Genomic DNA, 13,765 nt, shown 5'->3' on the forward strand with positions numbered 1-13,765 from the left:
CTCTGCTTCAATGAGTTGGACTATTTTAGATTCCACTTATAAGAGAGATCGTGCAGTATTTGCCTTTTTGCGTCTGGCTTATTTCACTTAACATAACATCCTCCAGGTTCATTCACATTGTCACATTTCTCAGGATTGCTCATGCAGTTTTTCTCCTCTACTGGTCCATCACCAAAAGCCGAATGAAATCCTTACTCTTCAAAATGCATTCCAAGAGCCTCTTGCATAGTCCCTGCACATCGTCTCCACATGCACTAAGACACCCATTTGACTGCTGGCTGATTGTTGAATCAGAACTGGAAAGGAGATAAGACACCCTGTGGCCTAGGCTCTAATATTCTACATTGTCAACTCGCTCTGTATAACTATAAAGAATTTCCTCCGCAGCAACGCAAGGATGCTATTTGCTGTAGACATTTTCAGTTGTTCCATAGTCCCCCCTTCCACAGTCCTTACATATCTGATTTCCCTTTGGGAGTCTAGGTAGTTCTGAGCAAGCTCGACCACAGGAGAAACATCCCGAACTAGTATATTCTGCCCCCGCACCAGTGATTTGCTTGGTCTTGGCAGGTAATGTAAGCCTATCTAATCAGACGCCCTTCCGTGCTTTTGCTGGACAGATGACATGCAGGGTGTAGGAGACAGAAATGAAGTAGGAAGTGGGGAGAGACGGGGGATAGTGAAAAAGGGAAGAAAGGGGTAGGAGAGAAAAGCGACTAAAGAAAAGGGTGAAATAAAGAGAAACAAGAAGGAGACAGGCAAGAAAAAGAAGGAAGACATACAGCTTCACTATACCAAACACTCCCTTGGAATACCTGTCTTCTTAATCTTGACTCAACATCACTGTCAAGGCACTTAGTCTATCTTCATTCACACGTAAAAGAAAAAAGGATATAGTGTCCCAAAGCCCACCTTCTTCACAGTGTGACAGCATAATCATTCGTTAACGAATCAAACACTGAAGCCTAAAGACAAACTACTGTGGACTACTGAGCTAGGAGAAGAATCTATGTATCCTGCAAATATGATAAAAACAACATTCTGCTCCTTTCACAGAATCTGGAATTTTCCATATTTCAGACAGTGCTGATCTTAGCATCTTTCTCTTCCAGGAACCTGTGCTGTGACCTACTGAGCAAGGAAAAAAAAGAAAAAAGAAAAAAAAAACAACTCCTACATCTAAATACTCAGCATTGAGGAAGTCTCTTCTACTGCAAAGAAATCTTGATCGACAAAGGCGGAGTTTGCCCTAGCTAATGAACCATCTTGGCTAGAATAACCAGCTGCTAGTTGTCAATAAATCTCAGAGCTCGGCCAAAGCTAGATGAGCTGCATTTCATTTTGATGGCTTCAACATCCATGCAAGTGATTATGATTTCTTTTTTAATCTCTCCCAGGATACAGTAAGAAGGAGCAATGTCACCAGAGGATCGGTCCAGAAACGAAGAAAGCTAAATGATAACTGATTTTCCATCTATTTGTTAAGAATGTCACTCAGCCTGACAGAGCTAGGTTTTCTCACCCCCCACATGGGGTCCAAGAGAGGAATTTAGTCTAGATCTAAATATCTGACGTGAGCCCATCACTTTCCCCTCCTGAAACAACAGAGCTATCACTGAATGGTCTTGGCATGCCCCTCTGCAACGCCGAAAAGCAGCCTCACTGTCTTTAGCACAGCACTCCGGGTCCTTCGTCTCCAAAGTATGCTACGTACACCCCAGGAGGTACGCAATAGAACTTCCTAGGTTAGGGATAGAATACATTAGAATTTCTATTTACAGTTATTTTTATCTTCAAAATGTGAAATAAATTCAGCATTACTCACGCTTGATAAACAGACTGAGACTGGCACCCTCAGCAGTCCCTATGTCGGATGATCAGTGTCACACAGAGAACTGTGAGTCTCCTAAGGGTGGGATTCTATGGTACAAAAGGAGATCACAGGGGTACCTCACTCATGTGATTGCTGAGGAGCCAACGGGCACCTCAGTTCACGTTTGTCCCATCTCAATGGAGTTATGGGTTACATAATCTGGTTTAACAAAATCCAGCTGAGACTCTTGCAAATAAACCACAGATTTCAGATGGTAAAAAAGAACACATACAGGGCTGCAGCGGTTAAGTTCGAGCACTCTGCTTCAGCAGCCTGGGGTCTGCCGGCTTGGATCCCGGGCATGGGTATAGCAGTGTTTATCAAGCCATGTTGTAGCAGGCGCCCCACATATAAAGTAGAGGAAGATGGGCACAGATGTTAGTTCAGGGCCAATCTTCCTCAGCAAAAAAGAGGAGGATTGGCAGTGGATGTTAGCTCAGGGTCAATCTTCCTCAAAAAAAAAGACCACATACACAGCAGACAACAAGAAAATGGTGGAGCTGACACATCTTCTTTTGGCATATGATCTTTTCTACCTCATTCTGGGGTAGAAACAGATGATCTGATTGGATCTGACAAGATCAGCCAAATCATAATGAAATTATCAAAGCCATTTGAAATTTGGTTTTACACCGACTATGATTAAAGAAAAGCCTTGCCTGAACTAATGAGAATTATGAAGCCGGTGCAATTAACAAGATACAACACCATTTGTTTAAGATTTAGCTCATTCTTCTAAAATTTTCGTATTATATGTATTTTTAAAATATACATAATGTGTTTGTAATGTGTACACAGATTTTACCTATATATTAATAAGCTCATAATCATTGGTAGGGAATGCTTATTTTGTTTAAAAAGATGTGTAATTTAAAAAGAAAAAGTGTGTAAAGTCTCTAGGAAGAGGGGATTTTATTGACCACGAATGAATAATTTTTGCATCATCCTAATGGCTCTAAATTCTCTTCCTTTGACTTTTTCTCAGAATGACTCTAGCATGCGTGTGGCAGGATGAGTTATCTCCCTCACCGTTCTTCCTCTTTTCTGAGAGGTGACCCTTGCAAAGAAGGAGAAATGAAATCGAGATTCTGTTGGCATAATAATTATGAATGAACCAGGATTTTGCGATAGGAAAGAGTCCATTTTTATCATAAGATAAAGGTTTGTCTGTCTTGTAAAAGATTTATGTGGAGGACCCAGAAGCCCCCTCTAGCACCCCTTCTCCTCCCCCAAACCAGATGCTTCTGATTGGCCAGGACCATTGGGGGATGGAGCAGTAAAGAAGAGGCAAGGAGTAAAAGGTCTCTAGGAAACCTTTGGAATGAGAATGAGGAAGAGAGAACAGAGGAGAAGGGACCTTTATACACGAGAACGGTGGGCTCTGAATGAACCAGTGAGCTCCCTGAGGAGAAAAGGAAATACCTGTTTTGTGACATCCCATGAATTGACTAACAGCAAAATGTCTTTGTGATAACAGACAGCACCTTTCCTGCCCTGACAAATATTATAGGCAGATGATGACAGATGAGAATTCTAGCACTGCTCACAAGTGTCACAAAAACAAGTTTTAAAGAGAATGCATGAATCCATCAATGTGGGGGCAAAAATTATTTTCAGTAGGATCTTTAGCTCACAAGGTAGCTTTCCTATTTCCCAGGATGATAAACTTCATTTATCCCCATTACTTCCTGAGTAAATTATTTTATAATTCCTGGATTTGGCTTATGAAGATGCCTGGTGACTCATAAACGCCAATCTGACTAATGTCTCATTTAGAGAAGTCAGTATGCAGAGAAGCCCAGACATTATTTCTCTCGCCAAGAAATGAATGTATAATATTTTCAGTAAAAACAAAGAAATGAACAGCCAGCACACCGAGGAACACATCTGCACCTGTTGTCACAGCGGTTTTTATAATTTACTTGCTGGACAGTCAGGAGTTGAAATACGCAGAGATGTAATAAGAAATAGCTGTTCACATTTAAGACAGCAGCTTATGACCTTTTTATGATCTGAGTTATTTATTGCCACTTTGACATCCATACCTTGTCTGCTACCATTCTGTCTACAGTTCATTGACCTTTCCATTCAAACCAAGGGGAGGTGCATTTGAATAACAGCAGTATTTTATTTATATAGCTCTGCTCTCGTGAAAAGTTCAAAGCACTTTATAAATATCTCTTTAAACTTGAAAGTAAGTTAAGGACCACCATTTCCATCTTCAATAAAGATATAAAACGAGGAAAGTTCAAATAGCTAAAATTAGCAATTTAGAGAGGGTTTAACAATTCAGAGAGGATTTCTGGATAAAGATGGCAAGTTGACCTTAAATATTTATCTCCTCTTTAAACCCCACTAAATTGATCATCATGGACCTTCTTAAGTTCAAAGTACAAAAGCACAAAATGAATGGGAGAGGAGACACTAATGTACCAGAATTTTCAACAAAGATTTGGAGGCTTTAGAAAACCTAATGAATCTATACCTCTAAGCTACATCCTCCAAAATAAGTTTTATAAAACTGATATTATTTTCTTATCTATCTGTATCAGGTTTCTTATTTCTCAAATGGTTCCAAAATTGGTAAAGAAAGTAAGAATTTTACTTAAAGTTCCCTAAAATACCCAGAAATAAGAGTCTTCAAATTGAAAAGACCCACCACCTTCCCACTGGATGAACTGGGGAGAAAATTCACACCAAGACACACAGTCATGAAACTTCAAAGGACCAAGAACAAAAAGAAAATCCTAAAAGCCTTCAGAGAGTGGACAAGAAAAAAACTCACACATACAAAAGAACCTTGGAATCTGAATCAAATGGGATCAGATTCCTCCACAGTAACACGGGATAGTAGAAGTTCGTGGGCAGTGCCTTGGCAGCTTTCAGCAGAAATTACTTCCAATCTGTATTTCTATACTCATCCAAACTTTCAAAAAGGTGAGGGGAGAATAAAGAAATTTTTAGACACGCAAGGCACACAGTTTTGACTTCTGCAGTACGTGCTCCAGCAAAACAAAGGAGTAAATCAAAAGAAGAAGAAGAAAACAGAAGTATCCACCACAGGAGAGAGAAGTCCCAGAGTTACAGAAGTGAAGATGCCCAGGAGACAAATAGTCTAATCTGGTGCAGAAGGGCAAAGGACTCCAGGGGAGAGAAGCCCAGAAGGAGATTAAAAAGAATACACTATCTCTGTGATTGTGGTTGAGCAAAATATTGATAGGTATATGCCAAATCCGATAGAGCATTTGGGGAAAATTAACTATAAGTGTCTATAAAACTATAGCAAATGTAAAAGTAATAAATTATTAATTCAAAAAAATATTGAACAAGAAAGGAAATGAAATCTTGGTGCACTGATGGACCCTTCAGTTATCACTCAGATATTAACTAAAATTTCAGAAGTAACTATATAGTTAGAGTAGCAGATAGACCATCGTTATAACATTTTATTTCCTCAGTACAGATCTCTCTAATGTAAAAGGTGAATAAAACACCAGGAAAAAATGACATAAATAATGTTAAGAAGAAAAAATGCATAAAAACTGGAGAAAGTCTTTTAAACATTAACATCTTATATTTAAGCATTCTATTTGCAGAAACCAGATTTTTTTTTTTTTAAATTATCATAACCTTGTAACCATCTCTAACAAGATGTACAATCTCTGCTGGAAACACAAAGCATATGTTAATGAGTTTTTACCAACTTAATTGGTTTGCTATGTGGTATTTCTGTAGGTTGTCTGGCAAATGAAGTCTACCACGGAGGAACTATATTTTATCCACAGAAGAAATCCAGGAAGACATAAAGAATAACTAACATATTTTCTAAATAAATGAACCCTAAATTCAGATAAAGATTAAACTAAATTTTCAGAACGAAACCAAGAAATTGTTTCAAAGACAAACTGTCTAAACAGGAAATCACGAGGGAAAAATAACTTTACAACAAGATACCTCTCTCAGACACAGGTTTTACTCATAATATTTTCCATATCATTTTCGAAATTATTCTTAAAGCTTTACTGGGAATGGGGGAAAACATCATTCATATTCCCTATGGCAGAATTGTGGACATTTTTACAAACATTGTTTAATATGCCCACTACACTGGACCATAACAAACCGCAGGTGCTCATGACTTTGTAGGAGAAACCTATGATTCCACTTCAAATTTTAAGATATCACTTCTTTTTGAGGAATTCTGATAAAGAAGTAAATAAGATAAAGAAATGTGGCTCAACACAGGAGCAAGATACTTCTACAGACCAATCCTCCTCAGTTTTCTATTTTTTAAGTAGTTTTCTAAATTCCAATGAAAGAATAATAAACTCAACCTAAACAACTGATTTACTATATGCATTATATTCATTTTTGCTTGGAAATTCTTACATTTCTAGAAATCCCCATTTATAAGGAAACCATCCATAGTAGGCTGAATAATAGCTACCCAAAGATAGGAGATGCTAATTCCTGCAACCTGTAAATTCTACCTTATAAGGAAAAACAGTCTTGGCAGATTTGATTAAATTAATGATTTTGAGATGAGGACATTATTCTGGATTATCCCATGGGCTCTAAATCTAATCACAAGTGGCCTTATACGAAAAAAGCAGAGGGAGATTTGATACAGATGCAAGAGGAGAAGGCAATGTGGCCACAGAGGCAGAGACTGGAGTGATGTGGCCACAAGCCAAGGAATGCCTGTAGGCACCATAAACTGGAAGAGGCAAGGAGCCAGCTCTGCTCTAGAGCCTCCAGGGGGAGCGTGGCCCTGCTGACAACTTGGTTTCTGCCCACTGAGATGGATTTTAGACTTCTGATCTCTAGATCTGTAAGAGAATAAACTTCTGCTATTTTAAGCACTAAGGTTGCCACTAAGTAGGACTCAGGAAACCAACACACCATCTTCCAAATGCATTTGAGTAGGTCTACAATTATCACACTGAGCACACCAGACAAGCCTGACACCAGACGAGTCACAGGGTCATGGAAAAATGCCACTTCCCTAAAGCTATGGAAATTCTGATTTGGGCAAAGAGAAGAAACAAATGTCTAAGTTGGTGGCTTAGAGGGAGCTTTTTTCCAAAATGCTCCACTTAAAATGTAGGAGGGGAGAGAAAGTTAGAAAATTTACAAATCGACAGAGTAAAAATTGCAGAAAAATAAAATCTTGTGTCTCAAACAACAGCTGTGAGCTCATATCATGTTTTACCTTCCTAGATTTGGGGAGACGAGCAGACGTGAATGCGCTTTGATTTGTTTATAGAGAAGTCTGAGAAAGAATGAAGAGAAAGTAAATTAGAATTAGATATCATCCACTCTGAATTTAGAGGAAAATAACCAATAAAGACCAGGGGACTGAATCTTACTTCATGTATTACTATCTTATTTTATTTGCATTCTGTCTTGGTATCAAAATCAGAAATTTATTTTGCGGGAGAAAGTCGGCATAATTGGTTTCATGCAAAATGACGACACCAAGACAGAGCTGGAAAATGCATTTGATGAGGATGACAACATAATACAATCAACGTTTCTCCCTTTTGTTAATGGGTTAAAAAAATGGGCCTTTGGCTAAAATGAGACAAAAATGACAAAACATGACTATGTTTCTAATTAAATACATAACTGATCAAATAAACACAAAGATATAAGTGTAGAAAATAGATGCATGTGATGCTAGTTTTAAATATATTTAAATTCAGATCGGGAGCTCTTATCATAAGATAAATGGGATTCACTTCTAAGACTGGGCACTTCACACGTGTGCCAAATGGCAGGATTGGATGATCGTCTGCCAAGACTTCAGCTCAGAAACTTCTCTTCTCCGTCCCATGAGCTATAAATCAACCACATCTTTCCTGAGAGTTAAGGGAGCTCTACTGCCACTCTTGAATGCAAAGAATCTCAAAAAGACTAATATAAACATGCTATGGTTTATGAATAATGAACTCCTTCTTGGACACTAGATTATGCGATGGTTTCTACCCTCAGAGATGGGAAGAGGACAGCCAAGGCTTTTAGAGGGGGCTTCACACAATGCCAGGCCAAGTGACTTACTCAGGAGGAGGTGAGATTCAGAACTAGAGCATCCTGGGTGAGAGCAGGCCCAGGTGAGGTGCTGGCGGGGCCTGCAGTAAAGGGTGAAGGGACAGAGGTAGCTGTATACCCAGCAGGCTGCAGAATGATGACAAGGGCACCCTCGGCATGAGCAATGAGGAAAGGGAAAGGAAGAGGAGTAGAAAGAAATATCACACGCTTAATTAGCCCTCCTCACCAGCAACTCCCACAGCTCCCTGGTGGCCTTCGTCTCCAAGCATCACCCCTGGAGACCATCCCCAAGGATGGAGCTCAGGACCCTGGCTCTGTCCAGCTACACTGCCAATTACTCACTGGATACCCTGGGAAACGCTAATGAACCTCCTTATGCCTCAAGCAGCTCAAGTGACTAATACGGCTACCGGGCTATAGGGCTACAGATGGCACTACAGATGAACCATTGGTTCATCGTGAGAACTAAACAGTTCTATGTCATCAAAAGTGCATAGATGAGTGCCTGCATATTTTATTAATAAACAACAGCTCTTTATTACGATCATTATTTCTGTATTATTAGTATTTTATTACTATTTTTGATCATGATCATCATCATCACTATTATCACCATTTCTTAAAGGCTTTGAGAACTTTGGCGAGTAGCCTGGAAGTGAGTCAATCCAAATAAGACAGTGCTTCCTGTAGGACAAGGTGGCAGATATGGACATTACAGAGCCCATTTCTTGCTTAGACGTGAGCCTCCTGCTCAGCTGTGACCATACAAGTGCCAGCCAGCCCCCGCATACCATTTTCCACCCCATCTCCCACCTCCTCAGGCTGTGTGTCCATTTATGTCACTTAGCATTGGTTTCATCACACACCACTCTGTGGTCCACATCCTCAAGCTCAAAGCATGGTCCAGGCACCACTTTCATGTAAATTATATGGTCTATTGTAAACTGCAGGCTCTTGCTCCCCACCACTAAGGTGTGCCCCTGAATAAAAATCTCTGGAAGGAAGGTCCCAAAATTTGCCCTCTAAGAGTTTCTGATACACACGCGAGTGATTTATTTGATTCGGGCACTCGTCTTATTCGTTCTATTTGACTCTAAGTTCCATTACCCACAACACCTACTTTGATTCCTTTCTTCACAAGTCCAGGTACACAGTAGCTTTTCGATGACTATTAATTAAATGTTTGCCAACAACCTGAAGGCACCTAGGATTCCATCATGCTGGGCAGGAGGAGAAATGACAAGCCATCATTACCGCTGCAAAATTGAACACAGCATCTGATACTCCAAATAGCTCCAACAAAGGTCCTGGTGGGAGCTTTCTAACGGTGTCCAGTGGGTTGTACAGTTAAATAACTCCACTCCAGGAAAAAAAGTGGCAGCAATAGAGGAGAACACACAAAGACCCAGCTGCCTGCAACATGAATAGCCTGGCAGGGCAATCCCATCAGGACCCACAGAGAATACAGATCAGAGGGAAATGGGAAATCTGAGATGCACCAGGGCTTCGACAGTGCTAACCATAATCCATTTTCAGCTCCCTTTTCCTTTGCTTCCTCTGCCTCTCACTCCCTCTCTCCAAACCCAAAGTTATGCAAACACAACTTGAAAGCTGTCAGGCAAAAAAGAACTAGCGCTGTGTAAAGATGGAGGGTCCCGTAGGCTGGCCCTGCAGCTGGGCCCGGGCTGCATGTGCTCATTATTCCTGGCAGGCCTGATCCCGAGAGAGAGAGTTCCTTCTGCAGCTGGCATTTTGTGAGCTAAGTTACTTGCAAGAATCAGAGAGGAGACACTGCACTTTGTTCCTGTGGATGATTGGAAAAAAACGGGGGAGGTCTGGAGATTCTAAATAGAAATTTCGAGGCTCAAAACTCTAACTTTATTTTGTTTTTTAACAAAAGAATATGACTCTTAACACAAATGTGACAGTGTCCTTGAGAATTAAAGACTGTGACCCTAGGACTTTTACAGTGCAAATTTAAATGTATAAAGTGTATTACAGTATACAATTCAAAGATTGATATATGGGCGGTTTTCTTCCTTCAAATAGAATCATAGAGCTGGAAAGTACTTCAAGGGGTGTTGGCCCAGATCCCTGATTCCAGGATTATGATTATCTACGCCTGGAAATCTCCTCTTCAAGATTTCTAGGGATGAAGAGTTCATAAATTTTTTATAGCCCGGTGGAATGTATTTTTCACCTTGAATCAGAAGTTCTTCCCTGTGTCCAGCTGAAATCATTGCTGATTTCCCTCTGTCTAGCTGGCCCCGCGGACTGACGCCAGGGCACCCCTCGCTCTCTTTGGCCTGCTCTTCTGAATTCCTTCTATTTTTTTCAACATCCTTTTAGCAGTGAAATAAATGAACATGACCTAAGGCGGTACACAGAAAAAAATTACTCCATGAATCTTGAACCCTATACTCCTTTTCAGAAAAATGATGGTTTTTATTCTCCTAGCAAATCTCTCTCTCCCTCTCTTTCACTGTCTTTACACACACACACACACACACACACCTCTTTCATATCTGGATTGGATTGCTAGCTCTTTTTATTCTGTATTTTTTTCCTCTCTCATTTCAAATACTCCGTAGACTTTATCAAACTAAATTCTCCTTATACTTGTCCCTACTGACTTCATCTTGCTTTTGAGGAATCATTTTCTCCAACAGGAACGGAATTCAAAATGACTTTAGGAAATCTCTAAAGGATGCACAACCCCATTTGATCTCATATCACTTTCAAATTTAATGAGTACTTTTATAATTCCTTTACATTATCAACTCACCAAAAGCATTGCATACAATGGGACCTAAGCCTAGCTGTGTGGATTCGCTCTCTCCAGTTGAGGCAGAGCCACTGTTTTTTAAAATGGAGTCATATAACCCACTTGCCTAAATCTCTCAGATGGTTCTCCATACTAATTGGAACAAAATCTAAATTCCTTGGCATGAAGACAAGGCTCTCTATACCTGGACCCCCGCCAGACCCCACCACTCACTACCACCTTCTCAGCCTCCCAGTTACACTGGCCCATTCCTTTCCATTCCAAAACACACCAAGACTACATCCACCTCAGAAAAGTACCACTCCCTGTTCCTTCTGCCCAAAAGATTCTTCCATAAGTTCTTCACAGACTAGCTTTGCCACCAGCCAATGCTTGTTTACCTGTATTTTCTCCGCCCTCTCCCTCAACAAGCAGTTAAACCCCATAAAGATGCTGGTGGGTCTTGCTCACACAGCCCACTGTGCCAGGCAGAGAGTGAGCCCCCAATGAGTATTCGTGCAATGAATGGACGTGTGTGAGGTTTTGTGTACACCACCAGCACTCAAGATTACTGTAGGCTCCAATCTGACCACAGGTATGCAAGAACTGGGGAGGGAACGGAACATTCTGGCAAAAAAGATCAATGGATCTTTACTTCCCTAGCCTGGAAAGCATAAGGAAGGGATGCATCTGCAAGGTTATAAAAGAAACCCACATGCAAATATGCATTTTTATTTTATTTTCACTACTCAAAACAAATTTCTGATGACAAAATATGCATACGACATATTTTCTTAGTTCCCTCTAAACCAATTACTATACTCACCAACTCATGTAAAGAATATCATGTGAGACAGAATCCAAAAGCTTACCAAAATTATGCATTTCATTTCTAGTTTTCTTTCCATGTCAGCATTATAGTTTACATAAATGAAAAATGTTTTTTATAATGGATTCTGAGGCATGAATATTGGTATAAATTTTGAGAGCTGAAGCAAAACAAAAATGCAAAATTACCCCCAAAGGACCCAGAGAGTACAACTGTTGAGAAACTTGTTTTGTTTTTTATTCTTTAAGATATGTTTTATCCAGATTGCAAATACAAAGGGAGGAATTCTCATTAAGGACAGAATTTTTCTTGTGAAGAAGCCCAAAGTTCCATAGGCCTACAGAAAATACGGCAAGAATAGGATTTTATTCACACCCACTAAAACTTATGTCTTAAATGTGTAACGATGAAGAGCGCTATATCATTAAGAAAAATAAAGCAGGATATGGATTCATACTACCACTACTCACTGAGCTTATTTTTATCATCATTTTATATTTTCACTCTTTAAAAAAGTTATCATTGTGAAACAAGTGCCTTAAGGCTAAACATCCTTTTGTGTCTCCCACCAAGAGGAGCCTTGCTGGCCAGGTGCCACATACCTTGCAGCCACTGTGAGTCCTGGCCTTCATCAGCGGCGTGGTGGTGCACAGCTCGATGGCCTCCGGCTCATGGAAGATGACTGTTGGGAGAGGTTCCTTTTTCAGTGTTAGCACATTCAATTTAGACTTCAGCATGGTCTGAAAGTGCTGAAAAGCAGAACAAAATAAGCCAAATACGGTTAAATCATTTGGAATTATACATGGCACAACTGTCCAGCAAACCCAATAGCAAAATCTTTGTATTATTAACTCTGACTTACCGGGGGAGGCAAGGAGTGTTTAGTAAAATGCAGGGGAAAAAAACCTTCCAGGACACTCCCAGAATGAAACTCTGTGAGACAGGCAACCTCTACGCAGATACGAGGAATATATGGGCTGATGGGAGAGTTACCCAGGACCTTGGTCTAAGGAGTTCTTACACGGTGATAAATACAAACAAAATTCTAGAGATGTAATCCATGCTGAGTTCAGCTAAATAAGTGAAGATGTTTGAAGAGGATGTTATAGGAGCTATTCTGGTGAAAGTCTAAGATAATGAAAAAGGAGAAGAATGGATGAAAAAGAATGCAAGATTTCTGTTCTCTCCCTTTGCCAGTTCAGCCAAGCATTGGCTGTAGAAGTTTAGGAAACTCACTACTTCTAGACACACCAATTTATCTACTGTCTCAGGCCAGGACCCTAGGTAAATATCCACTCTATATGCAATTCCTGTTGGCACTAGTTTTGAAATATGACGAGAATATACCCAGAATCCAACCATATTTAATCACCACTACCCAGACACCCCGTTCAGGCCCCATCTTTGGTCTACGATAGCAGCTACTCCCACCACTTCCAACCTTGCCCCTGTACCAGAGTACTGACACAGCAGCAGAGAGATCCTTCTAAAATCTAATTATGGTCCGTTATCCCTCTGCTAAAACTCTCCCAAGTCGTCTCCTCTTCTCACAGAAAAATTCCAAGTTCTCACCTTGACCTTCCAGTCCATGTACAATTCAGGGACCTGCTGCCTTCCTGATCTCATCTCCTCTCCCTCATCCCCTCACTTACTTGGATACAGCCACAGTAGCCTCCTTACCCTTCTCAGAATAAGATGAAGACACATGTGCCTAGGAACCTATGAAGATGCTACTCCTGCCCTAGGTATCTGAAGCCTCACTGCCTCACCTTCTTGGGTACCCTGATCAAACATCACATTATAAGACAGAACTTCCTTATCAGTGTTATCTAAAATAGCATGCACACACACACATACGCACACAGCTGACTTCATGGGCATGCAACCTGTGCAGTCACACAGGGTCCTGTGCTCAGGCGGGCTCTATGCTTGGTTTAATGTCACCACCTTGAAATCCTTAATAACTTTACCTTTGGACTTGTGTTTTGTAAGTTAAGTCCAATGGGTCAGCAGAGTACATGCGTGAGTAGAGGAGACGCACAATATATGCATCCCCCGATGTGTAGGAACTCACCAAGACGCAAAGTGAGTACAAGGTAAGCATGTGAAGTCTATGATTCAGTAAGCAGATGCACTGACAGCCCCAAGTGGCCACCCTTTAGAACTAGAATTTGCTTCAAATGCAGAAAGAAGTCAGTTGCGTTCTAAGAAACATGAATGATCAAGGAGCCCTATCATATCCTTTTCG

At 40.5% G+C, this 13,765-nt stretch overlaps 1 protein-coding gene across 1 annotated transcript in view; it reads right to left on the reverse strand.

The window, feature by feature from the left end:
* PID1 (phosphotyrosine interaction domain containing 1) overlaps nt 1-13,765 on the reverse strand; it is a 226,107-nt gene that overhangs the window by 108,692 nt on the left and 103,650 nt on the right. Inside the window, exon 2 of the mRNA XM_070618522.1 lies at nt 12,120-12,266. Within this exon, the coding sequence (XP_070474623.1) occupies nt 12,120-12,266 (147 nt within the window). The remainder of the gene's footprint in view (nt 1-12,119; nt 12,267-13,765) is intronic.

Source organism: Equus przewalskii, chromosome 5, assembly GCF_037783145.1.
Source record: "Equus przewalskii isolate Varuska chromosome 5, EquPr2, whole genome shotgun sequence".
Lineage (NCBI taxonomy): Eukaryota > Metazoa > Chordata > Mammalia > Perissodactyla > Equidae > Equus > Equus przewalskii.